General features: G+C 38.8%; 2 protein-coding genes across 2 annotated transcripts; both read right to left on the bottom strand.

Annotated features, from left to right (window-relative positions):
• Positions 1-581: 581 nt before the first annotated feature.
• On the bottom strand, positions 582-4,231 carry shbg (sex hormone-binding globulin). The gene is made up of 8 exons (XM_065242369.2): positions 4,019-4,231; positions 2,691-2,782; positions 2,342-2,531; positions 1,981-2,142; positions 1,702-1,861; positions 1,482-1,618; positions 1,165-1,351; positions 582-946 (listed from the first exon to the last, which is right to left on the bottom strand). The coding sequence occupies exons 1-8, from the start codon at positions 4,100-4,102 to the stop codon at positions 789-791; spliced, it is 1,170 nt and encodes a 389-aa protein (XP_065098441.1). The 5' UTR covers positions 4,103-4,231; the 3' UTR covers positions 582-788.
• A 1,939-nt stretch (positions 4,232-6,170) lies between these two features.
• zbtb4 (zinc finger and BTB domain containing 4) lies at positions 6,171-17,936 on the bottom strand. The gene is made up of 2 exons (XM_065242368.2): positions 17,739-17,936; positions 6,171-14,537 (listed from the first exon to the last, which is right to left on the bottom strand). Exon 2 carries the CDS (start codon positions 14,159-14,161, stop codon positions 9,446-9,448), a length of 4,716 nt encoding a protein of 1,571 aa, XP_065098440.1. The 5' UTR covers positions 14,162-14,537; positions 17,739-17,936; the 3' UTR covers positions 6,171-9,445.
• Positions 17,937-26,497: the final 8,561 nt, after the last annotated feature.

The following is a 26,497-nucleotide window of genomic DNA, read 5'->3' as shown; positions in this document are numbered from 1 at the left end:
TTCCTCTAGATGGCAGTGTATTACAGAAATGTTGTATGAAGCTCATGTCTAAAACAAGTTAGGCTTGTTCGACTTCATGCAGTGCTGCAAGAACCGATATGTGGATGACGCGAAAGTACCGCGAGAACGATTCGAGAAATCATACGATGTCTAATTTCGTTTCGCTCTTGCGGTACTTTGAGGTCATCCGCCTGTCAGTTTTAGAGGTGCCGCATTAAGTCAAACAAGTCCTTTGAAATACAGACTGAAGGCCTTTTATGACGTTTAATTTAATTAAGCGCACAAATATTTAACTGTATAATTATAATTGTCTAATCTTGAAGTATAATTACATAAAAGAGTATGGTTTGTTTCTTTGAAGCACTGTTCGACTATCAATGTTTGTTTACACCATGCGTCCAGTACAGAAGCTGCACTATTTTATTGTTTTTAATTTGCTTTGTTAATTAATAGATACATTTTGTAACATTTATTGATCTTGATTTATTTTGGAACATTAATTGATCTTGATTTAAGATGTCTTTGTAAATGCTGTTCAAAGGAACTTTTCTTATACAGTCATGGATTAACAATACAAAATGTTCGTTTAAAATGTTTTTTATTGCTCAAAATGTGATTATATGTAAAAAATAATAGATGGCAGCCCATCCGCTCATATCTTGATGGTTATGGATCTACTGATCAGTGATCTTTGAGCATTTTAAATAGGCATACATATTTCAGATATAAGATGCATGGACCGTAATGGAGGAATTTTGGTCCGCTAGGATGACAGCCATTCGTCTTTGTTAACTGAGTTCATTCATTGCTTCTTTAGGACAGCTATGAGATGACACTGTTGAGTGTTTGTATAAAGCTTGATCAAGATCAATGACCTGGTCCTGGACAAGGATTTTCTCCAAACACCCACGCAGGCGATGTGAACTTTTTGCCGCCTCACTCTCACCTGATAAAAAGAGATACAGGGAATTTCAAAATTGTTGCAAACTAGCATTTCTTTACAGCATTTTCAATATAAAGTAGAATGGTTTATTAAACATCCCTCTGATATATCACACTTTCATAACAGGTAAAAAGTACTATGAAAAATTTAAATTTAAGAGAACACTGGTTACTGGAGGTACTTGAATACAGAAATCCAGAAATCATTGCTTTCAAATGTACCTGGCACTCCCCCAAAAGTCAGAAGCATCCCATTTTTCCACATGGAGAAAAAGTCCAGACTTTCCGTTTCGTGCTCTGGTTTGCCGTTTACCACAAGTAAATGTTTCAGTATGTTGAAAGTAAGTGCTGCAGGTTCACGGGGAAGGGCAGTGGTTTCTGATCCTTCTTTCAAGCCCAACTGAACCGCCTGTGACATCACAGAGAAATGCTGTTACATAATTTACAAATGTAAGGTCGGATGTTAATGTATATCAAGTTACTGGATGATTATCATTGCCAACAGATCATTGATACAGATTTTCTTTTGCATTGCACACCTTGACATCTTTATGTCCGTCCAACTCTCCCAAAACATAGTCAAAGTCTGTACTTTTGAGACTCAGGGTTGTCCCAGTCCAAGATCCAAAGATTTTTACTGTGATACCAGCCTCTTCCGTCTTAAGTCCAGGAAGATCTGTTGATACATATGCATTGGATAGCATAGAGGATAACATTTGATGTTTTCGGCTAGACCTTAAATGTACACTTTTCACTCACCGGACGTATTAAATGTAACCATCCCAGTTCCTGGAAAGTAACTGCCTCTTTTGATCTCAGAGAAGCAAGGTTGGGGTTCCCACATTGGGTCTGTATGCCAGAGGGAGCTTAGATTTAGCCAGTATCCACCCCTTATACAAGCATCCATATCTGGGTGAAACTGAGAAAAAAAGAGATTTTAGAGAAGGACAATATTCTGCACTTTATATGTGAACTAACAATCCAATAATCAGATCATCATTATTTTAAAAAAAAGCAAAAAGGCTAAAATATTCTTACAGGATTAAAGAGCTTCTGTTTGTCCACCAACATGCCGCCGAGTCCCAGACGTATTTTTCCTGTAAGTTCATCCTCTGTCAGCTCAGAATGGAGTCCGACTACAAGTTCTTCCTCGTTGTTTACCTCTAACACCACAAATTTACCTTCACTGCGCAATTCCAGCTGTCAAAAACCAACAGAGAAAGCTCAAAAGATTTGTTGCACTAAACAGATGGATGATAATGAAATGATAATCATTCTAAACAGAGCTTTAATATGCGGGTCTCAAAAAGCCACATTCATGCTGGATAGCTTTTCTGCTTGTGGATTATTTACAACAGAAGGTTTAAACTGCCGTCAGAAAAATAGCAAAAACATTTACCAAGTGCCAGGCCCCATCATTGAGTCTGCGGCCTCCTTTTATACTAACTAAAATGTCTGCTTTCCCAATCTGCATTTCAGGTATGCCATTACGCAGTGAAAGCACAAACCAGTCCTTTCCTTCCTTTGTGTCTCCATAGAAGATGGCCCCTTCTGGGTCAAAAGTCCGGAATTCGAAGAAAGATCGGATGCTGGAGGCGAGGTAAGACATTCGCGATTAGTGAGATATATGACATTACATAAGTTATTGCACAATCACCACTGGGATGTTCAAATGAACCACATCACAAGTACCAGGAAATAATGAGTTAGACAGCGAGGTGAAATCCTCAGATTTCGAGTCGACTGACCTTGTGACTTCACTGAGATTTGCGCTTGTCTGTACTACGGGAGTCCATGCCGTCTGTCTGTGTGCGAGATTGATGACTCCCCTGCCAGATATCTGTCACAGTCAGCACAATAGTCAAGAAATAGTTTTGACATCATACAGCAAACATCACATAACTCATAAACCATGCATGCTCAGAATACATTTACACTTATCTCTGATTCTGTATCTAAAGTCTAGGTAAACACAAGCGTTTGCTATATCCCAGACGAGTCGCTAGTGTAAATATCGCCACACTAAGCAAATGTGGAACTAGGATTCAGCGAATCGAATGTCATATAAGCCAATCCTGCAAATACTTTGTCAGCTAAAATTCTTCCAAACCGACCAGTCAGTTAATATTATTGATTACCGGGTATAAAATTGTGATCTGTAATAAAGTTGTAGTGAAGTGTTTTTACTTATTACTCAAGTATTTGTACTTTAACACTGTTTTTCTTTGGAAAACTTTTACTTTACTACATTTTGATGCATAACAACTGATGAACAAGTTGTTTTTTAACTTTATATTACAATTTAGTACTTTCTTATTCACACTTGAATAAAATGTTTAATTAGTTTTACATGAGTAATTAGGTACTCTTATTTGAATGTAATTAGGTATTAAACTTAATTTAATATGAAATGCAGTAAAGTAAAAGTATGATATTGTGATTTAGAATAGTGAAGTAAAAGTAAAGTACTCTGATATAGTACATATACTTGATAAATATATAAAAAAAACATCTCTGATCTATAATGATGAATTTGGACTCATGCCTTTAGCAGGTACAGTACTTCACTTAACATGCCAATACCGGTTCAGGGTCATGCATGTTATCATGTGTGATTAAAAAAAAAGTTTTTCAAATGAGATAAACTGGTTTATTTTTACGAAGCTAGGAAAAACAAATTTCTGCTTTATAATATTATCAAATATTTTTAAATGGTTAAAACTTTCAGTTTTACTCACTTTCATTTGAGAGTTTATGTTATTGAAAAAGGTGATTGATTGATAGGCTCATACAGTATAAGTACACATAGAAACTTCAGCCATAATAAGTTCAAAACTTCTAGGGATGGTTTCCCGGACATGGTTTAGATTAATCCAGGACAAGGCCATGCATCTTGAGACAAAACAATGGCACTAATATATGTTAAGATCAGTACAAGGTGTTTTAAATTAAGGCAGTTCGATTAGCCATTTTAGTCTAGGACTTGGATAAGCCCTGTCTGGGAAACTGCCCCCTAGTCTTCCTTTTTTAACTTCTGAGTGCACTGTAACTAGTTGAAATTAAAAAGATGTCATACCTGACCACCTGTCACTCCCCTGGCTAGTAAAATCAGGTACGGACCTAACAGCAGCACAACCACAACTTCCTTTAGATAGTTCATTTTTAGTTAACTCCAGAGATTAGACCATAAGTAGAGGAACAAGGGGATGGAATCAAAGGCTAAACTAGATGGCTTCGCTTTAGCCAACCTCTCTCTCTCTCTCTCTCTCTCTCTCTCTCTCTCTCTCTCTCTCTCTCTCTCTCGCTCTCTCTCTCTCTCGCTCTCGCTCTCGCTCTCTGTGAAGTGAGAGTATCAGAGAATGAGAATGTCATCACAGCTCAAAATATCGATTCACCACTTTTTTTTGAGCGTGGGAGGTTTGTGTGCTGATTACATGGTGATTTATTTTATGTAAGTAATATTTTTGGTATTTCATTATATGTTTGTTATGTTTGAATGCCCATATGTATATATGAAGAGTTTCGTTGCAAAACGAGATAACTCAGTTTTTAACATTTTTGTCAAAACATGTTTATTATTATGTTATCATGTTATTATTTTGTTTTATGGTGCTACTTAGCTGTATTTTTTAAGTTATGAAGGTTTAAATCAAAACAAACCAACTGCAGTTGAATTGATATTAGTTGGAATGCACAACCAATTATCTCGTTTTGCAACAAAACTCTTCATATAGATGCTTTCAGAAACTTACAATGCATTCAATCTACACATCAGTATATGTGTTCCCTAGGAATCAAACCCATGACCTTTTTAATTGAATCTATTACCAAAAGTATATATTCGGTGTGTCAGAAACGGGAGGCATTGACATATACAGTGTTGGGACACTCCAGGACCAGGATTAGGAAACACTACCAATTTTCTACCAATACCCAGCATTCGTGAATATATTTATAGGCAAAATTGAAAGTAAAAATGAGGCTATGCTAGGCATTTCTGTTTTAGTTTTTTAGCACACAATGTAAAACTTTGCAAATTATAAGTATCCAAATTACCAAATAAATTTTGTGACCACATTGTCTCTCATAGTACATAACTAAAATTTTATTACAGGAAAATTTCTAGCAAAGTTTATAAATATTATTCTGTAATAGGTGAAGTATTAAGATTAGACTTCATCTGTCCCCTGCCTAAATTCACCGAAGTGTCTGATTACATAACAAATGAACTTTGAAAGCTGAATAATATTTGTTTGTCCGGTACAGAGAAACCTTGAGGTGTTTTTGTCTGTGCTTAAGTGTTGATTTAAACACAAATCATTTCGAAATTCTAAATCATCAGCTGCAGTGTTTCATGAAACATGAAAAAATTAAATTAAAACTTAATATGAATTAACGATTCAGAAAAGCACAGTTTTACATAGTTAAATAATTTTTTATTATGTAATCTTCTAAATCGATTCAATTGCTTTTTTTATTTTGATAAATGATTTGCATGCTTTACGCAAATCCCATAATGCACTTTTCAAAATCATCTCAAATTTTAAAAGCTGTTGTTTATATAAAAATATGATTTTATAGGCCCACTCTGTGAATTTTAAAGAGCAACTATGGTCCGATTCACGATTTCATTTCATTTCATTTGGTGTGTAACTGTGTATTAGTACATGTTAACGATATGCAAAAGGTACAAACCCCAAAGTAAACGAAGACGCGAGTTATCGTCTCCAACGTAAATCTGTTTTCTTGGACTACAACAAACAAACGGATTATAGGTAATAATTTACTTCCTGGGGCATGTTGACGTATAGACAAGACCGACATTATCATAATTCAACCAATTCCTCCTGCTTGGACAGCTTGTAAATTAACTCCTGTTAGCATTGCATTGTTAGCGAATCTTTCAAACATGGTAAGGAGCGTCACATTTCCGGCTTATGTCAGAGGAATTCAGGACAATCGTTACGCATAGATTAGCTGGCCAATCAGGGATACTGCGCTTTTCAGATCGATGAGTTTTGTACAAAAGCAATGCGTTTGGGGAATGCAGAATATCTGAAGCTACAAAAATGATGGCAGTTTTTAACCAAAAACCACGCAAAAACACTGTATTATACAAAATACACAAAATAACGTTGTTTCTTAGCCATGAAATATGTGCCCTTTAACAATCTCTTCTAGTTGTTTTTAATATCGTCCACTGCACATAAATAAAGGATTCGAAGCTGTTTTGCACGTCATCAGGTTAATACTTTATTTGTATTGTTGTAGCGTGGACAGAGGGAGTAAAGAGAACAGGAGCAAAGAAATTAACTGTAAATTGTATACTTGAATTGGCAATGTGTGCCAACAAACGTCAGTATTAAATGGTCACAAAGTCAACAAGACACAAAGAAACTTCGAACATTTCACTTTTTTAACTGCCCAAATATAATGTGGACCTCTAAAACAATGGCACAATATTACATTTTCACAAAATACCAATTTGGTCACATGCCTACAACTATGATCAAGTGCAGAACATATGCAGCTGGTAGAATTTACCCATTTTAATTCACAATTAAAGCCTCTTTTGAAGACTTTATTCTGGGTGGATGGTGTTTCTTATAGTTCAGGTAGTGTAATAAACCCAGTGGACAGATCTGCTGTACATCTTTCAAAACATCTGGCTCTAAGCATAACTTCTTATTCATAGTCCTGTGCAAATATTCAGTAGTCTATCCAGATGCTGATGAAATATTTAAAATGTAGGGCTGAATACTATCCACTGAACGTCTGGATGTTTTCTCATGAATTGACAAGAAACACAAAAACCTATTATGATGTTACTTTTAAGAATGTTTTTATAGAAAATGGTATCACAAAAATTTGCTTTCTAAGGTGCATTCAGATTATGTGCATATTCTATTTAGCTTATTTAAATAAAAAGGCATCTTTTATGTAAACATCAGCTGATGAATTTTGGATTTGGTCATTTGTTTGGTTAACATGCTGTCTAAAGATCAAAACTTTCCAAAATTTAGAATTTTGTCAATGTAGTTTTCAAATTAATAAATGTAACATTTTATTTCATACCTCATCATTATAGCTAATTGAGTTATAGCATGATGTCATGGGGGAATAAATACAGCAAAAATAAGCTGAACACAAGATGTAAACCATCAAGGGGGATTTGTAGTGTTTTGGTTTCTTTTACCACCAAACACCCTCTCTCTCTCTCTCTCTCTCTCACACACACACACACCCGAGTGCAGCTACATAATCCACAACTGTTCATTGCATTGTGTTTTACCCTTAGGAAATGAACAGTGCTATTGCTACATTGCACAATTTCAGACAGACTTCAAGGGGATAAGGTAAAATATTGAGATAGCATGGGAAAGGGTGTGTGGACAAGAAAGAGATGCTTGTTGGAAAACATCTGTAGTGCTTGGGGAAAAGAAATAAGGCAACACAGAAGCTTTTCTTTTTGGTTTTAGGTCTGAAATTTTGCTATTGAGGGCTTCTCTTGAGGACATGCCTCCGGGAGAAAAGAAACAGAGTCAAATGAAGTATGTAGGAAAACTGAGAGTTTTGTGACACAACACCTGCAGATACTGAAGAAGCTATTGTTGCTCATGCGTTGTGGTTATATTGAAACCAACTTCCTTGACATGTCCCTAAGACTACAGTATATATATATGTATACCTCATAGCGGTTCAATATTACATGTTATTTTTCAAGTCAGCGTACAGAAATGATCTACTATACTGTCTTTACTGTATTTTAACCTCATGACTAAAAGTACATTCATATTTGCGCTCGAACGAGAATCTTCAAGCGCAAGCCTCGTCTCACTCTACCAAAAGGGAAAAATATGTCAATCAAACAAATAATATTGTGAAAAACAAAAGATATAGAAAAAACAAGAAAGTACAAGGGAGTGTTTAAGTCACTCCAGTGCTATAAGTCCCATAGTGCAGGCCCTGCATGGGCATCAAAACTAACTTACATCCTCTTCCTCTCTTCTTTCTGCTGGGGAGGAGAGAGAATCTACTTTGTAATACATCTCTTTAAACCATGTCTTTTTAAAACTAACATTTACTGACTCTTACAAAACTACTTTTCTCCCTGTCTTTATGAAGGAAGCTTCATTCATGCTATCATACTGCCTTTCATTTTGCTCCCATTTCATCATGCTCTCTTACTCAGTTTCGTTATCTCACTTGGTTTCTCTCGCTTTGTCTCAAATCGAGTCAAGTGAATGAAGTGTCTTTGGTGGACACAAGGGGGCAGTGGGGAGGAGAAGGCCACTAAACATGAAGTCGACTTGTACATTTCTTGTATGTTGCTGGAAGAGATGAAACGGTTGGCAGGAGTATCGGAAGTACACAGACATATTTCGTAAGCGTTTGATGAGTGATTATCGAAAAGGATTAATATACCCACATCCTACAAACCAAACTATTTGAAGCACAATCTGCCTCTATACTGTACTGTACACAACCAGGTGAAGTGTATGGTGGATTCTTCATCACCATATTTTCGACCCTGTCATGATGATCCTGGCTAGTGAAGGCATTACATAAGAATATGTTTTAATCCAAATGACACGTAGCTACACCATCAAGATGCTATGCTATGACTGACGAAAGAAGAGCTTTATCTATGTTCTCTATTTACTGACCTATTAAGATTATAACATTTATCCAGGAATGATGTTTTTATGTGAACTTCCATGGAACTGACCAAGGCTAATGCAGCGCACATGACTTCAACTGTGCATGCCTACACCCCCAACACATCCCACAAAAAACACATACAAAAACCTGCAGGCACACATAAGCAAAATACTGAAACACATGACTGAAGTACTGATTTTGTAATTGTGTGACACTATGATCTACCCCAAATTGCATTACGCAGTCACACACTGGACACACTCATGCATGCACACACATACAAATACACACACACACACAAAACTGCTGCTGCCTCTTCTTTTACTGTGTCTTGAATGTGTTTAGCCTCTTCGGTAATAGCATTTTACTTTCAGTAGAAAGCTCCCCTTTTAATTACTTTAAGCAGTATTATTAACATAACTATTACTATAATCATTATTGTTATACTGTCTCTATTATGGAAAGCAGGCCCAACTTATTTTGCAAAACACAAATCCTGTTAGCTGTTATTGTTCACATTTCATATCATAATGACTCCAAGAGGATGGAAATCCGAGCTCTAAACTCTACAGGGGAGACAGAAAGTGGTGTGTTGGAGGTGCATCTTTGTTTGCAGTGCCTAAAGGGGTTGTTGTATCTTTTGTTCCTTACCCCCTTACATCCTTCTTTCTGTCATCAAGACACCTCTCCATCTTTCCACCACATTTGATTCCTATTTATGCCTATGCGTTTGTCGCTTTACAAAAGATAAGAGCTGTGCTAGAGTGTTCAGTTAACAAACAGAAAACAAATATCCAAGATCTGTCGCAGATGTATTCCCTTGCTGCCTTTGTGTACTCACTTATGGGTTGTCCTGCTTTGTGCTACTGCTGCCACCACTGTTGTACAGGCTGGGGTTCAACACTAAAGGATGGGGCACTGTCCCTGTTAGAGGTGCAGCAGCAGCAGCGGCGTAGTTGAAAAAAGGCAAGAAAGGCAAAGGCTCTTTGTCTCCTGATGCCATCATATTTAGAGCCATTGGAAGGGCAGCAAGGTTGTAGGGGTACGGCAGTAGCTGTGGGCCATATAGTAGGTGATAGGGGTCATGGTAAAAGGGCAGTTTAGTTGAGTCGGAATGGGGTACCATCTTTCCAAGTGGTGGAAATGGTAAGGGTCCAGCTGGGTAAGACATCAGGATTTGATCCTCCTGTTTCTTACCAGAGCAGTACCCACCCGGGATAATTAAGGGAAGAGTAAATTCCTGGACCGGATAGCCTGAGGCCCTGTGGTGTTCTGTGGGAGTGACAGAGGTATAGTCCTTTGCTTCAGGCTCTGCTGTGGGCACTTGTGAATGCAGCAGCGCTTGAGAAGAAGGAGGATCACCTGCCCCAGCTGAATTTACAGGCAGAATAAGATCCTGCATTGCTGTATTGTGCCTTCCTCTGTGTGATTGGGATTGGTCAAGCTGAGGCCGCAACTGTAGGTCTAAAGGTCCTGGGGAGTGACACGGCGACTTTGAGTGCCTTTGAGAAGGTCTTTTTGGAGTGGTTTGAATAACAGAGCATGTAGGAGATGGTACAGGACTGAGTGGTTCCTCTTTGGGCACTAGCAATGATACCTCCTTATTGCGCGATTGCTCTTTTGAGAGGTTGGATGAATGTGTAATCTTTTGATCAAGCTCCCTCTTTTTTGCTAGTATTGTTGGCATGGATAAATCTTGGGCTTGGTTACTGGATTGAGAAAATATTCTTAGATCCTGAGCATCTTGTGAATCACTGAAATCTTCATTCTGAATAACGCCACAATTTCTCTTTGTGACTGTTCCCACTCCTTGGCTAAGCACACCACATCTGACTGTTTTTAAAGATATGGGCCCGGTTGGACTTGTTTCTCTTCTAATCTGAGGGTCTGGCAGCATTTGCCTATCATTCGGCACTGGACTTCTATTCTGTTGATCTAATGTGTCTAAATGTTGTTTCTCTGGTGTCCTGTAGTCTATGCACTCTGAGCTATTCATTACTAGTACACTAGGGGGGTTTGGAGAGATGGCCTCAAACCTGTCTAAAGTGGGTCTGTGTATAACTTGCGAGAACTGTGCACACTGTGGACTGTGGGATTTTTCAGTGGATGCCAATTCAGGGCTTTCACAATTGCTGACTCTTTGGTGTTCTTGCATCTTCTCACCAAGTTGGTTGTCAGGGATATGATAGTCTTGTTTTGAAAAATATATGACAGACACAGGCTGCACTTGTTCAGTATTGGTATTGAAATCTTTGCTTGGTGTAGACTCTGCTACTGAAGGTGTATAACTTGGTATGTCTTGCTTTTTCTCTGAGTCTTCAACCTCAGTTAAACTGCCTAGCTCGTGTCGCTTGAGATGGCAGTTGAGTGCAGCAGAGGTTTTGCAGACCTTATCACATTGTGAACATGTATATCTGATCAGAGGCTTTCTGCCAAAGCGAACTGGGCTGCCTTTTTCTATGTGCTGTCGGTCCATTCCATTTGTATCATCTTTCATTTCCCCTACCTTTCTTGTTGACTGGGAAGTAAATAAAGTAGGACCAGACGGGGGCTTGTTTTTGGGATGCTGAGTTCTCTGATGTTCCTCTAACTTTGACTGTGAGGAGAAAGGAGCTCTACAAAACATGCAAACAAACTCAAATAGATGTGTCAGCTCATGTTTATCTCGCTTCCTTGGGCTGGAGAACCAACAGCCACATGTTCCACACTCAGAGGCCTGACTTTCTGACCACCGTTGCTTGATGATAGAAGATGTTGTGTATTGAGGATTAAGTGTAGTTTGAGGAACAGTTGAAGTAAGCGAGAGATCAGATTTTCCATGAGTTGCCTTTTCTTTCTCTTTATGTTCTGTTTTTGAAAGGACAGGAAAAAAGTGGGGTGTTTCACTTTCACCTTTCTGTAGATCATTAACTTTCCTTTGCTCTTTTTTTATTTCTTGTCTTTCTTTGTCATCTCCATCTTGCCCATCAACTTCGTTATTCATATTTTTCAGGAACCTCTCAGCTTTTCTTATAGGCCTCAGGGACCGTTTGAAGTGTATTTTACGCTTCCAAGCTTTAGTCCCCTGCATATGAAGGGCTTTCCGCTTGGGCTTGTACGTGTAGTACGGCCTCCACAGGTTGTCCTCCACATCATGGTCATTTCTATCCTCTCTGACCTCCTGGCGGAAGAAATATTTCCTCACCTTGCTTTTCAGTTTAGTTTTTTTCCATTTGGGCTCCCCCTCCTTTCCTTCCTGGCTAGAGTTGCGGTGTTTACGTTGATGATGATGGGTGTGCCTTTGTTCTCTCTTATCGTCCTGTGAGAGGTTACTCTTTTTGCCTTTGCTCCGTGTAGCGCTTTTGTCTCTCATTAGGTCTGTTTCCGAAATGCTCCGTTTGACAATGGCCTCCTCCCCTATACGCACAGTAATCTGACAAAGTGGTCCACTGCCTTTGACATCTGATCCCACTGCTATTGGTATTGTCTTACTTGACTCAGTTTTATTATGAGTTTTTCGTCCCTTGTGAAGTTTCTCTGTTGACTGTCTGATTTTTGGAACCTCTGGATCTAAACTGGCAGCATTCCACTCTTTATATGCTTCAGTGTGTTCTCTCTGTTTTTTTATCTGTTTTGGAGCTTTCTTTGTAATTGCATTATTCTCTGGACTTCTTTTTCTCTCATCAGAGGACGTTTTGTTTCTGTGTACAATAACAGAGGAAGAAACTGCAGTACTGTGCATGATAACCGAGGGTTTGCTGTGTGCAAACGTAATGACTGATGAGACAGCTCCTTCTGGGCACTCCAGGGTTTTGCTTTTGCTACTACATGAAAGCCGTAAATCTGACCCCTCTGTCTGTCTTGTTTGTGCTTCCATATCTGTTAGGGAAGCCCCGAGCTTTTTACCCTGCTCTACACCCACCCTAATAGGAAATCCCTCAAGTTCAGTCTTTATGTCTGTCGTTTGAAGATCTTTAAGGAAAGATTCCAATTTCTCTGTGTCCAGAGGTGAGGGCAGATTGCCATCCAGAGATAAAGGCAGGCTAACTGATGAACCTGATGCAAGTAGCCCATCAGCCATTGGCTCAGTATAGGTTTTGTAAGGTCGCTTTAGAGAGCGCATGGGCAGCAAGTGGTACAGCTTAAGACCATTGACCTTTTGTTTGTAGCCCCCATTAGCTGTTTTCTCACTCGAAATCAGTCCAGGGTTGATGCCATGGAAAGCCTTTTGGTGAGTTTTAAGGTTGTAGTAGGTAGGAAACGCCTCCCAGCAAAATATGCACTGGTAGCGCCTTTCACCAGTGTGCCACACCTCATGTTTGGTGCGGTATTCAGCCAGAGCAAACACCTTATCACAGTAGTGGCAAGGGTACTTTCGTCGCCATGAATGCACATTGGAGTGTCGCTTTAGGCTGGACAAAGTCATGTAAGAGCGCTCACACACAGAGCAAAAGTAAATGATATGTCCATCCACCACTTTTACAAAGTGATCCTCTTCCCCTAGGGTATCCTCGCAATTCAATGCTTCAGCATGATGGTCATGAAGGTCTCGTACTTTCTTTATGGGTCGGCCAGGCCTTGTTCCTTGTCCAAGCTGTTCTGGCTCTGCAACCTCATCTGCTGTCTCCCCCTCCACTTCACCCCCTTCCAGGGGCTCCTCTTTGGGTTGTACTGGAAAAGCTGGCAGCCCTTGCCTGCAGGTGGCCTCGTGGGATTGCAGTCTTTTATTATGGATGAAGGCTTTGCCACAGTGGCGGCAGCTGAGTACTCGTCCCCCCCGATGGAGACGCATGTGGACAGTGAGGGACGAGGCAGTACTGAACAGACGGTGACACACCCCACATAGTAGTTCTGGCTTCCGCACTGCCCTAAAGGAGTCATGGAAAGAGGGAGCAGGGAGAGTCAAGGGGGAGGATGTAAGACAGACAGGGGAAGGGGAAGGAGGAGGTGTTGATGAGGAAGAATGAGGGTTAATGCTAGGGAGCGGAAGGCTAAGTTCAACATGGAGGCTGTTGGCCTTCCGTTTTTTGCCTTTTGAACTCTCTGTATCCTTCATACTCTGGTCTTGATATGCTCTTGCACTGAGGTTGAAAAGGATGTGTGCTGTTTCTGTTGTCGAATGCTCTTTATACCCATTATTGAGACTAGCCCCAGCTGTCTCTTTTGAATAGTCCATTTTATTGGAGTGTTGTAACGGAGGTGTTGGGTATCGGGAACCGCTACCATCAACAGAAAATGACAGAGATGACTTGCAGTTTTTACTGACTGGGGAAGCTAGATCAACAGGGAAGGAGGATGAGGAAGAACATGCCAGATGGTCAGTTTTTGATGTTGTTCTGGATAACTGTTTGTCTCTAAATGATTCCCCTATCCATGCTGCGCCATCAGAACCATCTCTTTCACAAACATCGGAAGAAGAAGGGGATTGGGATGAAGAGCAACGCCTCTGTGCAGAAAAGCCAGGCAATCCAGTGCTGAGAGGAAAACTGAGAGATATCCTCGTAGTTTTGCCATCATCTACCTCATCCGTGCCCTCTCCCATCCTGCCTCCTCTCATGTGTTTATTTCTGTGTTTCATTGAATCCTTATCCAAAGACCTCTGAGATCCTCTTCAAGGCTGAAGTTTGTCTATAACAGAGCCCTAGAAAATAAGGTGTGGCTCTAGTCAAGCAAAGGCCAAGAAATGTCCGTGAAAAGTGTGTCCGTTTTAGATATATATTCACCACAGAAGTTGATGATTGATAGAAACAGGAGTGTCAGATCAAGAAGACGGCAGTTCAAAGAGATCAAGTCCAGAAACAATGACTCTCAGATGTATGTGACATTGTGCGTCCTTGATTATCTTGTTATGAAACAGGACAGGGTTGCTACGCACATTCAGCTCCAACAGTGCTGTGCAGATGTGGAGAGGGTTTCAGCCATCCTCTCCCGACACCATAACCTCGCTATTAATCCTGTAAGAGAACAGAAAAGAATTGTCTTGAAATAATTGTTTATGTCACATTGTAGCTATTAGACATCCACAACCACAGAAGAAAGTATTAGAATGAAAGCAAGTGACAGAAAATATGTATTGCCAGCTGGCAAATCAGGATTGAAAACAGATTTACTGTCTATAAAATACAGCCAGCTCGTAATAAGCTAGATATTATGGTACGCAGACACAAGCAACTTTATTTTAAAAGGTGAGTTGCAGTCATTTTTGTTTTCTGGATTTATGCCAAACCAGCAAAATCTGAAAGTGTGGAGCTTAAATGATTAAGATTTATGCAAGAATTTCCCAACAAAATGTAATATATATTGTCAAAACTCATTAAAGTGCCCCATACATGTTGCATCTAAAAGGGTTCCCGAACTTGATCTTTGGCAACTATAGATTTTGAATGCATTCAGCCATATGGTTCATACTGTCCAGGGGTTTTATAGTAAAAAATGAATAAGTGTTTATACATATAGCTTTATTTAATAACCAGGTCTTTTGCTCTGCCTGTTTCGCTTAAGAGAGTTGTTCTTAGTTAGCAGTAATGATGCGACACCAGTGAAAATCCACAGTCATGGTTTTCCGTCTGCGTTTTAGTTAGGCAGGCAGGCCTCTGTAAAATTCCACAAGCAGCCCTGAACACACTGAAACTAGGTCAGCACTGTTATTGCAGAGAGAGAAAGAGAAGAGGAGGAGGGAGAGAGAGTGAGCGTGAGACAGGCAGAGCAGTGGAGAGAGGTGGAGAAGAAAGAGAGATCCAGGCCTAGAGACATGAACAGCCACTAACACGCACACACACGCACAGAAACACACACTGACAGGCAGTCAACCGGCCGCATGCACACTCCCCTCAACGTGCAAACACATTTGCAGGCGTGCAGGCACATATGAGCTGGTTGGTCTGTAAACAAGCAGCTTGACGGCTAGCTTTACCCAGCACACAACAAATGCAGCTGCTAGGAGCGTGCAAAGGAAGCATAGCAAAAAACATGTATAATAATAGATGTTACATAAGAGTACATTTAGACAGACAGGAAGTATATAGGAAGAGCCTAAATAACTGTCCTGATAATGAAGTAGCAGCTATCCAAGATAAACACTATTTAAATTTGTCCCGCACTTGTTAAGGCAAACACTGCTATGGCGTCAAATCAGTTGACACAACAAGGCCTAAGAATGACACAATTTTGCATGGCATTCACATAGTGAATGGACAAACACATCTGCCAGCCCCTCTTCTTCTCTATGTCTGTCCCTATTTATCTCTCCCCCTCGCCCTCCTTTTCTCTTCGCGTATGACGCACACACTGCCTCTTAACAAACAGTCCCTGGCGCAAGAGGCTGGCCAAGCGTTACAGGGCCTTTGCCTCCCCCTCTGCTGCCCCCTCTACTCAAACATACCACTGAAAGAGTTGGAGCTGAAGGGTCTGCATCCCTCAAAATAGAGTAAAATGTAAAAGACTCCTTGTAAACATCCCAACTTGCTATTCTGCTTTCTTCCAAACAGAGTACATTTTTAAATGAGTGATTTCCAGGTGGAGATTCTCATTATTTGGATGGGTTTTTGTATGTGCTCATCTGTGTGGCTCAGTGGTAGCGCATTGCGTTTGTAGCACAAAAGGTTGCATGTTTGATCCCTTGTGTAATGTACCTTGTAAGTCGCTTTGAATAAAAGCGTCTGCCAGATGCATAAATGTAAATCAAAATGTAATCCGTGCAGGTTACAAACTCAGATGAATCACTAAGGAAGTTGGACAATGGGCTAAAGGTCTTCATTTGGTTCAGGCTGAGGACTAACTGGCAGTGCAAAAGGTTAGCAGTGAAGGCCGCCTGTTTCCGTGTGGCCATGACGGGGCCCATCGGGGTAAGACGGACTGTGAGAAGGGGGCTGTCGCTGGATACTGAACTCTGCACAACCTCCGGCCAAAAGCATGGTGAAGCCAGCCAGAGGAGAGATGAGGGGAGGGGAAAAGTGCAAAAGTAGGCCGTTTTGGAAGAGTGAGGGAAGCAGTTGGGAGATGGAGGGCGGATGGTGCGAGTTTGGGATCATTGTAGCTTCCAGTCTTCTTCCTAGTTTCCTAATTTTCCTGCTTTCCCTGAACATTTTATGGTATCTCAGTGATTTGGCATGACATGCCATGCACGAGTGAGTCTGCCTGTATTACATCCTGTCTTTGACATGGTCCGCTGAGTTTAAATTCGACAAGTGATTGCTATAAATCTGTTGCTGTAATATGATCAAGAGAAATTGCATACACAGAAGCAATGGGAATAGTCCCATGGTGACCTGGCTAAAGTTGCTTTCTCAAGACGTGTCTGAACCTGCTTCCATGTCGCTGAAGAGTTTCTAACCCATTTGGTTAGGAAGAGTTAAACATGTATGATTTTTTGTTATCAAAAACATTGCTCTACGTGTTCAATCCATTGAACGTATGAATAGCAAATAATCCAGTCTAACTAATTTAAACTCTTGAGTGGTGACAGTCATTTAATTCGATTCTGCCATTTAAACAAACTCACTTCAGTAAGATCATGCAACTTGGCTGTTTTACTTCTAATGACCTCTGACCCTACGGCCTTGCTGGGGCTGTGGTGTACAATTAAGTATGGCAACCCCTTAAAAAAGACATTAACACTTTACCATTTTAATAAATCCGTATGTTGTTAATATCATCCACTGTGCCTAAACAAAACATAGATGGATGCTGGTTTAAGGTAACTGGACAAACTCCATAATCCAAGGCATCACTTGGTTTCAAACAAACTGGCCTGAGATCCATCTTAAAACCAAGTCCTTCATTATTTATATAATTTCATCATATGAACTTTCCACAATATCGTATTTACAACCAACAGGTAGATATTATGATACAAAACTCCATAAAGCTTTATTCGCACTATTTTACAGTCATCTCCGAGCGACTCGCCAGCCCTGAAAAAGAACTGCGTGGTTCACCCACAACAGCCGAGGATAAGGGAGACAGGCCTCGATTAGCAAGCACACAAACCTACACGCAAACGCACTCATTTCTAGTGATTACATGGGATCAAAACAACATCGACATGACACAAGAGTGGTACAGACGTACAAGAAGCAGGAAGAGAAGAAGACAGAGATAGCTCAGAGGAAAAAGTCTCTCATTCTCTGCTAGGCAAGCGCACCACAACAACGTACCTTGAAAAACCTTGTGCTGCATCTCGGCTGCGATGTGTTCTCTCTCTCTCACTCTCTCACTCTCCCACCCTCGGTCTGTGTGTCCTGGTCTGTGTGTTCCCGTGTGCGTGCGTGAGTGAGAGAGGGAGAGAACACAGGGAAAGGCGCGCTCGTGCACACGGGCAGCGTTATGTAGAGACAGAGGGCAGGATCGACTGTTTCGCACTCTGACTCGCCCCCCTCCTCTCTCTCTCTCTCTCTCTCTCTCTCTCTCTCTCTCTCTCTCTCTCTCTCTCTCTCTCTCTCTCTCTCACTCACACTTCACTTCGCCACTGATACATGATTCTGGGCTGTTTTTGCATTTTTTATCTCCCACAGCCTAACTCATCCACACCCCTCCATTCTCAGGCTCATTTTAATTCCAGTTCTCTTTTTATTTCACGTTTGCATTCATTAGAATAAAACACACACTTACACCATGCACACTGTCTACATACACCAAGTCTGATGATAGAAAGGAAGGGAGGGAGAGTCAGAGCGAGGGAGAGAATGTGCGAGTGAGAGGACGCCATTTAAGCAGTTTGTTACGAGCACTGCCAGTCCCCAAAATGGCTGAAAACAAACAGGAGCCATGCCAAAAGAAAAAAAACTTTGGGCATAGAGACATGGAGGAGAAAGAGATAAAGAGCATGAGAGAGGAGTGGAGTGGAACGAGAGAGAGAGAGAGAGAGAGAGAGAGAGAGATAGTTGGGTGAAACTCTTTAAATAAGGCAGGTAGGCAAAAGAGAGATCAAAGAGAAGGGTAACGGCATGCATTTTGGTTCACATTTTCTCTACCCTTTACTGCGTTGACCAAAGACACGAGAGAGACAGTGGAAAAGACGAGTAAACATTTGACGTCTTTGACCGAACGAGAAGCCAGAAGCTTGTCAGACTGTCCTCTGTAACAGATTTGGCCTTCACACTATTACACAAAGAATCAAAGCTGTAAGCGTTGGACAAACGTTCACTGTGCCCTGCTTTTTGTCGCCAAATTAACTTATTGGAAAGATAAATTCATATAAGATCTCATTGGTATCTCAGTTGGTTCTTGGCACTGAGATTGGATAGAGAACAAACTGAGACCTTTGCATATGTATTTCTTCACAGGCCATAGTAAATTCACAGGTGTAGCAATTGCATCGATACAGTTTCAGTAAGAATAAGGTCTCAAACTTTGCTTAGACTACAAAGTTTGCAATAAAAAGTCAAATATGTCTGTATGGACTCAATCATCAAATTTATCCATGATCACTTTTGCTTGAAGTGTCTCTTACTGAGAATTCTTAGAAAGCCTGTCAGTTTGTCAGTCTATAGTCTATAATGTTGTCTATGGGGTGGTTTCCCAGACACAACTTATCTTCCCAGACTATAAGCATGTTTGCACTGCAAAAAAAATCTTAAAATATATCAGTGCCATTTGTCCCAAGATGCACACCAGTATTGTTTTTCATAAGGTATGTTTGTAAAAACTACTTAAATGTCCTAATATAACTAAGGCCTAGTCCTGGATTAATCTAAATATTGTCTGGGAAACTGACCTTATATTATGGTGACCAGATGTCCCACTTTCCAGGGACAGTCAAACACAAACCCACAACAATAAAAAGATTAAAACATTCAAAAAGCTTTTGTCCCGGGTTTTTTCATAGATAAAAACAAATAAGATTTCAATGATATTTTGACCAAGAACTGTCCCTGCTTTTCATCTTAAAAATCTGTTCACCTTACCTATTACTTACTTATATGTCACATCACTTCAATCTATAGCTGAATTTAAACCATACATTTTTATTTCATTGTGTTTGGAGGACTAAAACTGAGCTGCTAAAAACTCTGCCTATTAACGAAATCTATAGCAAAATGATGCCAAGGCATGGATTGATTGGAAGAATCTACAGAGAGCAGGGCACCCGATGAGAGAAAAAGTTGCTTCAATCGCACTTTTTCTCACTTAAATTTCACCAGAACAGCTCATTATACCCCCTATCCCACGTTCCTTTCCCGTGTGCCCCTCGGCCCTTCTCTCTATTTTTCCTTTCTGTTTTGCACTCCTCCTTTTTCTCTTCTATTGTATGCCAGCCCACTTGTCACCATGGGAACATGGTTTGGAAGCGGGTCTTGTTCTTATGATCTTTCCGACTGGTGGAACTTTGTCGCTTTTCTCACAGATTCTCAGAATCGTTTTTTTATGTGCTGCTTATTGTGAGTTTGATTATAAAGAGCTGATCCACATGTTTGCATTTTGTTTGATTAACAATCACACAATAAAACTGGAACTTTTGTATTTTACAAGAGTTTACATTTCTCTGCCTTCCAGTTATAGTCTGATTAGGATTTTGATCAAGAAGATCATTGGAACATAGTAAGACAAAAGTACCAGTAACATGGGAGTATAAAATACATAAAGATATAAGATATCTCTTATCATCAAGATACACTGTCACTGGGGCGGTACCCTGTCAAAAAAGTGCACCTTAAAGTTTGTACCTCAAATGTACATATCTGTATCATCTGTATGAAGTTAAAACAGCTTGGGTTTGCAAGTCAATTCAACCTACTGTTTGTAGTTTTGACTTGTGATACGTTGACATAACTTATAAAAACAAGTTGAAGTATTTAACTCTTTCCCCGCCATTGACAAGTTATTTCGTCAATTAAGAGAAAACACTTCCCTGCCAATGACGCTTTCCTGATGAGTTTTTACGGCAATATTAATTTCCGCTATCATCCACTAGGTGGCACTCTTACCCAACTTATAAAACACTAAAGCATCCATGGATTCAAAACCGGTAAAAACTCAGTGTATGTTTTGATCATCATTCTGAATCTGATCTCTAATAAAAGTCCTTTTAAAATATGCAATTATCTCAGCTTTTTGTTCAAAATTTGGTATTTTTGAATAAACCTGTAGGTGATAAAAAGAAAACTAATGAGAGAAGATGGGTGATTTTTTTTGTTGTTTGTTTATTTGAAAGCAGATGGTCTGTTGTTTAATTTGATATATTGTATGTGTATATATTTGTAAAAGAACATTTTCTGGAAGGCATTAAACTTTTGTGAAAATCATAAAAAATTCTGATGATGGCTGGCAACTTTTTTAACAACATTGGCGGGGTAAGAGTTAACTTAATTTGTTAAAGTTAAGTTAAAGTAACATAAAAATAGGCTATATGTTGATTTGACATCATTTTTACAGTGTATTTATACTGTATAAAGGTTTCTATCTCAGTGAACGCTTTGACAGTGTGGATGTTTATTGTGAATTTACAAAAAACAGGTAATTGATAAGAAAGTCATAGAAGATTAGAAGAATAATTGATTTAAGATACTTTTGAAAGAGTTCAAGTCAATAGTTACAGCATAGCTAAAAACATGAGATTGAAGCATTCAGTAATGATGAAACATTTAATATCAGCTTTGCTCAAATTTGTTTAGACAGTAAGTTTGTCTTAACAAATTGTTCACTATTCAGCTATTCAACACGGCATTGTCATATTTCAAATGATCGTTTTTGTCATTAATTTTCTCCAATCTTTGTCTGCTGTGAACTTGCTCAAATGTTTCTCTGCTTACTGCTGATCCAAGGCCATCTTTAACATGACATATGGATCAGCAGACACTAATGAGAGGGCAGTGGCCAGCTGAATCGCCACGGTAACAAAAGACCATGGACATCTGGAGTTAGCCACACACAGACTCCTGGTGAGTTTTGGGAAAGAGGGAGTGGCAAATGTGTGCCTGGAATGGGAGCACTGGATAGCAAATATGAAGCAGTGAGCTGATGAGTTAAATGTCAATTTAACCCTATAGCTTTTGATTAGTGTGGGTGTATTAACAGTGGAAATGATCAATTTTAACATGAGATTAGTTGGAAAACATATACAGACTAGACTCCATCTTTCAATTTATTTCTAAATGTTTAACTATTAATAATTTAATTTGTTTAATGTATTAAAAAATAATTTATTAGAATTATTAGAATTTGAATAAAATGAATTTTAAAAGAAAGGTAAAAAACTAAATTGTTTGCCTTTATATTTGTGAATGATAAACAATGTAATTTCAGTTATTCAAAATAAATGTGTAATTTTAAAATGTATATTTTGCATATTAAAAATGTACTACACTTTTGACTTTTTAAATGCTACATACAAATATGGATTTGCAAAAATGTTATTTAATTTAATGTGAAAACTTTAGTCAACATATTGCTTTCCCACCAGTGTTCAGTGGCGGCCGTTGACTTCTTTATTTCAAGGGCGCACGATGCAAAGTTCGTCACATGTATGTAGCCCGTCATGTGTGTGGTTCGTCATTTCAAAATATGTGTTCTTCGCTTTGTGCATTATGTGTCTTGTCAAAATAAGTGCCTGCTGCAGATGTGTCTAAAGGGTTTATGATAAAGAGACGATACTCGCATAATCTCATGCATAATCAGAGTTTACTGTTACGGGAGTGTCTTGCATGTATGTTGTGAACGTCTTATCATAAACGGTTTTGACACTTGTGCAGCAGGCACTTATTTTGACAAAACACATGATGCACATGGTTCACATGACACAACAAACACATAATTTGAAAACACGAGCAACACACATGACACTTCAAACACATATTTTGAATTTGCACCCCTTGGAAGAGCAGTCACGAGCCGCCACTGCCAGTGTTTATTTTTTAAATGTACTGTTCAATGCAATGAGCTTACTAGGACAAGTAGTCTGTATTTGAATATATTTAATATACAAATGTAACATATTTATACATAAATTTGACTTTTAGAAGCACAAACTGGTTTGGGAAGAGCTTTATGCATGTTAGTGCAGCTGATGGCACACCCTGAAAATGATTAATATCTGTGGTGTAGTGTTCCCATTTCACCAAAATGAGTACTTTTATATGAAACTGTACATCCTGTACGGTGTGTTCTTTTAGAGAGGACATTTATGAAAACAATGTTTTGTCATTTATAAGATCTGTGTACCTTATTTAATCAGGTTAAGTCAGTTTCTCACTACTATTCTCAAACATTTGTTGAATCTCCCTCAACTACTTAAACATATTAGGCATAGGAATAATTTTTTTCTGTTATTTCTAATGCATTTGTGTTTATGGAAGTCTATTTCTTTATAACGTTCTGGTTTACGTTTTCTATAGAGAAAACTTTACATACTGAATCAAACCATTGTCTTATTAATCTTAATAGGCTTTACAATTACGTGTGTGTGTGCGTGTGTGTGTGTGTGCGGCCGGGTAATTATCACGTTGGGGGGACCAATTGTCCCCACAAAGATAGGAATACCAGTGTTTTTGTGACCTCATGGGGACATTTTGATGTCCCCATGAGGAAACAAGCTAATAAATCAAACAGAATGATGTTTCTTGAAAATCTAAGGTATCAGACAGTTTCCTGTGATGGTTGGGGTTAGGGAATGGGGCAGGTAAGGGGAATAGAATATACAGTTTGTACAGAATAAAATGCATTACGTCTATGGAATGTCCCCAAAAAACATGGAAACCAGAACGTGCGTGCGTGCGTGTGTGTGTGTGTGTGTGGCACCACTCCTCCAAACTCAAACTCTCTCTGACACCGTTTTTACACTTTAAGCAGTTTTGTTATGGTTGAATGATTTCTGGTGTTAAATAACATGTCATATTTATCTTTAAAGATAATAATGCTCCTGCCAGAACAGAGATTGTGTAACAATGCTTTTTTTGTCACTGATTTTATTTTATTGGATATGTCTTTAGATATTTTTATTAGTTTCTGTATGGACACATTCCTTATACTCTTGACTGCAATAAAGCTATTGAACATATCCACTACTGTTATTCAGAATGCATTTATTGTCACCAAACTATTATAAATATTATAGCATTTACAACTCATGTGACAGCTTGACCCAACAATATGAGAACTATTTCAGTGGTTTCACTTTCACAATATATTGAATAAAATCATATTTAAATGTACAATAGTTTTACACATCAAAAGCTGATATTGTAAATATCAGTTTATTTGCATATTGTAAAGTTTCACTTAGTTAAACTAGTTAGTTCCTGTTTCCACGTCTAATTTTAATATGTATTTATTTTTTTGTGGTATTTGCTTGACATTCTTAATTTGTTAAAACTTGAAGGTTTAATATAAAAGTTTTAATTGTTTATGTCAGAAAAAATGGCCGGAATACATTACTGGAGTACCTTTTAAAAGGTCCTAATATATACCATTTACGTATAGATACATATACATTTGGTACCAATATGCATGAAATTCTAATATAAACACCTTTGGGTGGTTTCCTGGACAGGGCTGATCCTAGTCCCAAATTAATATGCATGTTTGAGCTGCACTTATTTAAAAACAACTTGCACTGACACATCTTAACACATATCAGTTCCATTATTGTGTCTCAAGATGTACACCATGTAGTAATGTTTCTTCGTAAGGTATGTTTGTAAAAACTACTTTAATGTCCTATAACTAAGGATTAATCAAAACCCTGTCCAGCAAACTGCCCCTTTAGGTGCAAAATTGTTTTTTAAAGGGTATTGTATAGTGGTGGGCCGATACGATATCCAGTATCGATTTTTGTCTCATATTTGCGAAAATGGACGGATCGAATATTGTAGAAGTTGGGGAGTACAATCCGATCTAATACCAACAATGACCTTGTCATGGCAACTTGGCGTAAAGCACGACTTGCTAAGCAACATGAAATTGCACAAAGTTTCACTTTAAATTGTCCAAAGTTTCACCTCAAATTTCATTATAAATGTTTGTGCTGCTGACTAACTAAAATGTTGCTACTAGTCTGTTTGAAACATTTAAATAAAAATAAAGCAGCAGTATTGCACAATGTTTCAATTAGTCTTGAATCATTTGTTGCACAGTAAAACATTTGAGTTCTGTAGCTCTGTTTAAGCTTTTTGTATGGCTAACAAATGTGTTATTTGCAGCTTAATTGATTAAAAGGGCGATAGAGATGGTATTGGATTGGTTTCCACAGATACTCAAGGTTGTGGTATCGACATCGGAATCAGACATGAAAAAGTGGTATCGGCCCAGCCCTAGTACTGTAGCGCCCCCAGTGACATGGACCATTTTTTTTGCTGACTGTGTTTTTTCAGAAACTGTTTATTTTTTTAAGAAAGAAACAGAGCAAGAGAATCTATTATCATCACAGGTGTTTGATTTTTGAGTCCATAGCACAAATACAAAAAATAATAATGTTGAGAAAAGCAAACATTATCTTTCACTATAGATTTCGTATCTGCTTATGACTGCTTTGCTGTGTAAGAGGAGGATCTGGATATAAACAAATTTTTTGTAAATTATTAGCTTGAGAACATTAAAAATTTAGATTTAACACTATAGGGCGGTTTCCCGGACTGGTATTAGTCTTAGACTAAAATAAATATAAGAGCTGCCCAAACTGGAAACAACTTGCTCTCACATGTCTTAAAATACATCAGTGGCCATTGCTTGGCCTCAAAATGTACACAAGTAAAGTGTTTTAATAAGGCATGGCTCCAGACTAACTTTCTTCACTAGGAGCACAGTGGCCCCCAACTGAAAATTTTAGGGGCACAACCAAAAAATTTAGGGGCACACACCGTAAATCAACATGCTAATCAAATAATGACATTTCTACAAATTTCCACTGTATTACTAATAAATACTTTGATGATAGATGCAGAAAGTACAATGCGCTGTTTCAAATTCAGTGTCACATCACAAAAAACAGTCAAATTTACTGGTTGCACATGTGCGACCGGATGTAAAATTCAGTGGCACACTCTCAAATTTTGGTGGCAAAATGCCACCATTTGGTGGCAGTCTGGAGCCCTGTAAGGCATGTTTGATCAAACTACTTATATTTTCTAATTGAACTAAGGCCTAGTCCAGGCTTAAACTAATCCCTGTTCGGGAAACCACCCCTAACCCAGCAAGCAATTTGGGCTAAAACCAGGCTAAATTTGGGCTGTCAGTGAAAATCTAATAGACGTCTACCATAGCCCAAGAATAGACGATACGTATAAGTTTAAAACAAATGAAAGCAACCACCTTGAACACCTGTTGACTTTGCTACATGTTGGAATATCATACATCTTCAAGTTAAAAATGGCATGTAACCAAATTCAAGGCTATTTAGGGTAGAAGTGGGTTACTCATAGCCGGTCTATATTGGGTCTATTGTTAGCCGTCATTTCAACGTCCTGGTTTTTGCTTGCTGGGAAGTATTCACATAAAATAAATCTGTGTGATAAATCTGTAGAATATTACCACTGTGCTTATAAGATTTAGTGGCTTTGATCTTCTCTTTAACTCTTTTTGATAAAAGGCCAAATTGCACACGCTTCTATTCAAGGACATAACAATATATCAAAGACCATTTAAGCATCTACACACCAATATCATTGTTGTGTTTGAAACAATGCAACTACAATTTATTGTGGATAACAATACTTTCAAATGTCCATAAGAGGTTAAATTACAAAAAAAGGTTGAATAATATAATAGACACAGATTGAGACAGAAAGTTCATATATGGAAAATCATTTGGGAGGGAGGGGGTGTCTCATTTGGAGCATGGGGTGTTCCTTTTCCACAAGCATGGAAACAATGGCTAAATCAAATGTATTTGCTTCTTCCTACCAGGTACCAGGAAAGAGAAAGTAACAGAAATATTGATCTAGTTGGGCAAGATCCTGACACCGAAATAAACTGAGAAGAATAT

This window comes from Paramisgurnus dabryanus, chromosome 1 (assembly GCF_030506205.2).
Source record: "Paramisgurnus dabryanus chromosome 1, PD_genome_1.1, whole genome shotgun sequence".
NCBI lineage: Eukaryota > Metazoa > Chordata > Actinopteri > Cypriniformes > Cobitidae > Paramisgurnus > Paramisgurnus dabryanus.
The sequence above is the reverse complement of the archived record's forward strand: the minus strand, read 5'-3'. Positions and strand labels throughout refer to the sequence as shown.

Bases quoted from the DNA above. Each gene is read 5' to 3' on its own strand.
- shbg (XM_065242369.2), bottom strand. From the start codon at position 4,102: ATGAACTATCTAAAGGAAGTTGTGGTTGTGCTGCTGTTAGGTCCGTAC. The intron at 1,352-1,481 runs GTGTGCAATGCA...GTGATGTCACAG, and splicing joins ACGGACATAAAGATGTCAAG to GCGGTTCAGTTGGGCTTGAA. The intron at 947-1,164 runs GTACATTTGAAA...TCTTTTTATCAG, and splicing joins GACTTTTGGGGGAGTGCCAG to GTGAGAGTGAGGCGGCAAAA.
- zbtb4 (XM_065242368.2), bottom strand. From the start codon at position 14,161: ATGAAACACAGAAATAAACACATGAGAGGAGGCAGGATGGGAGAGGGC.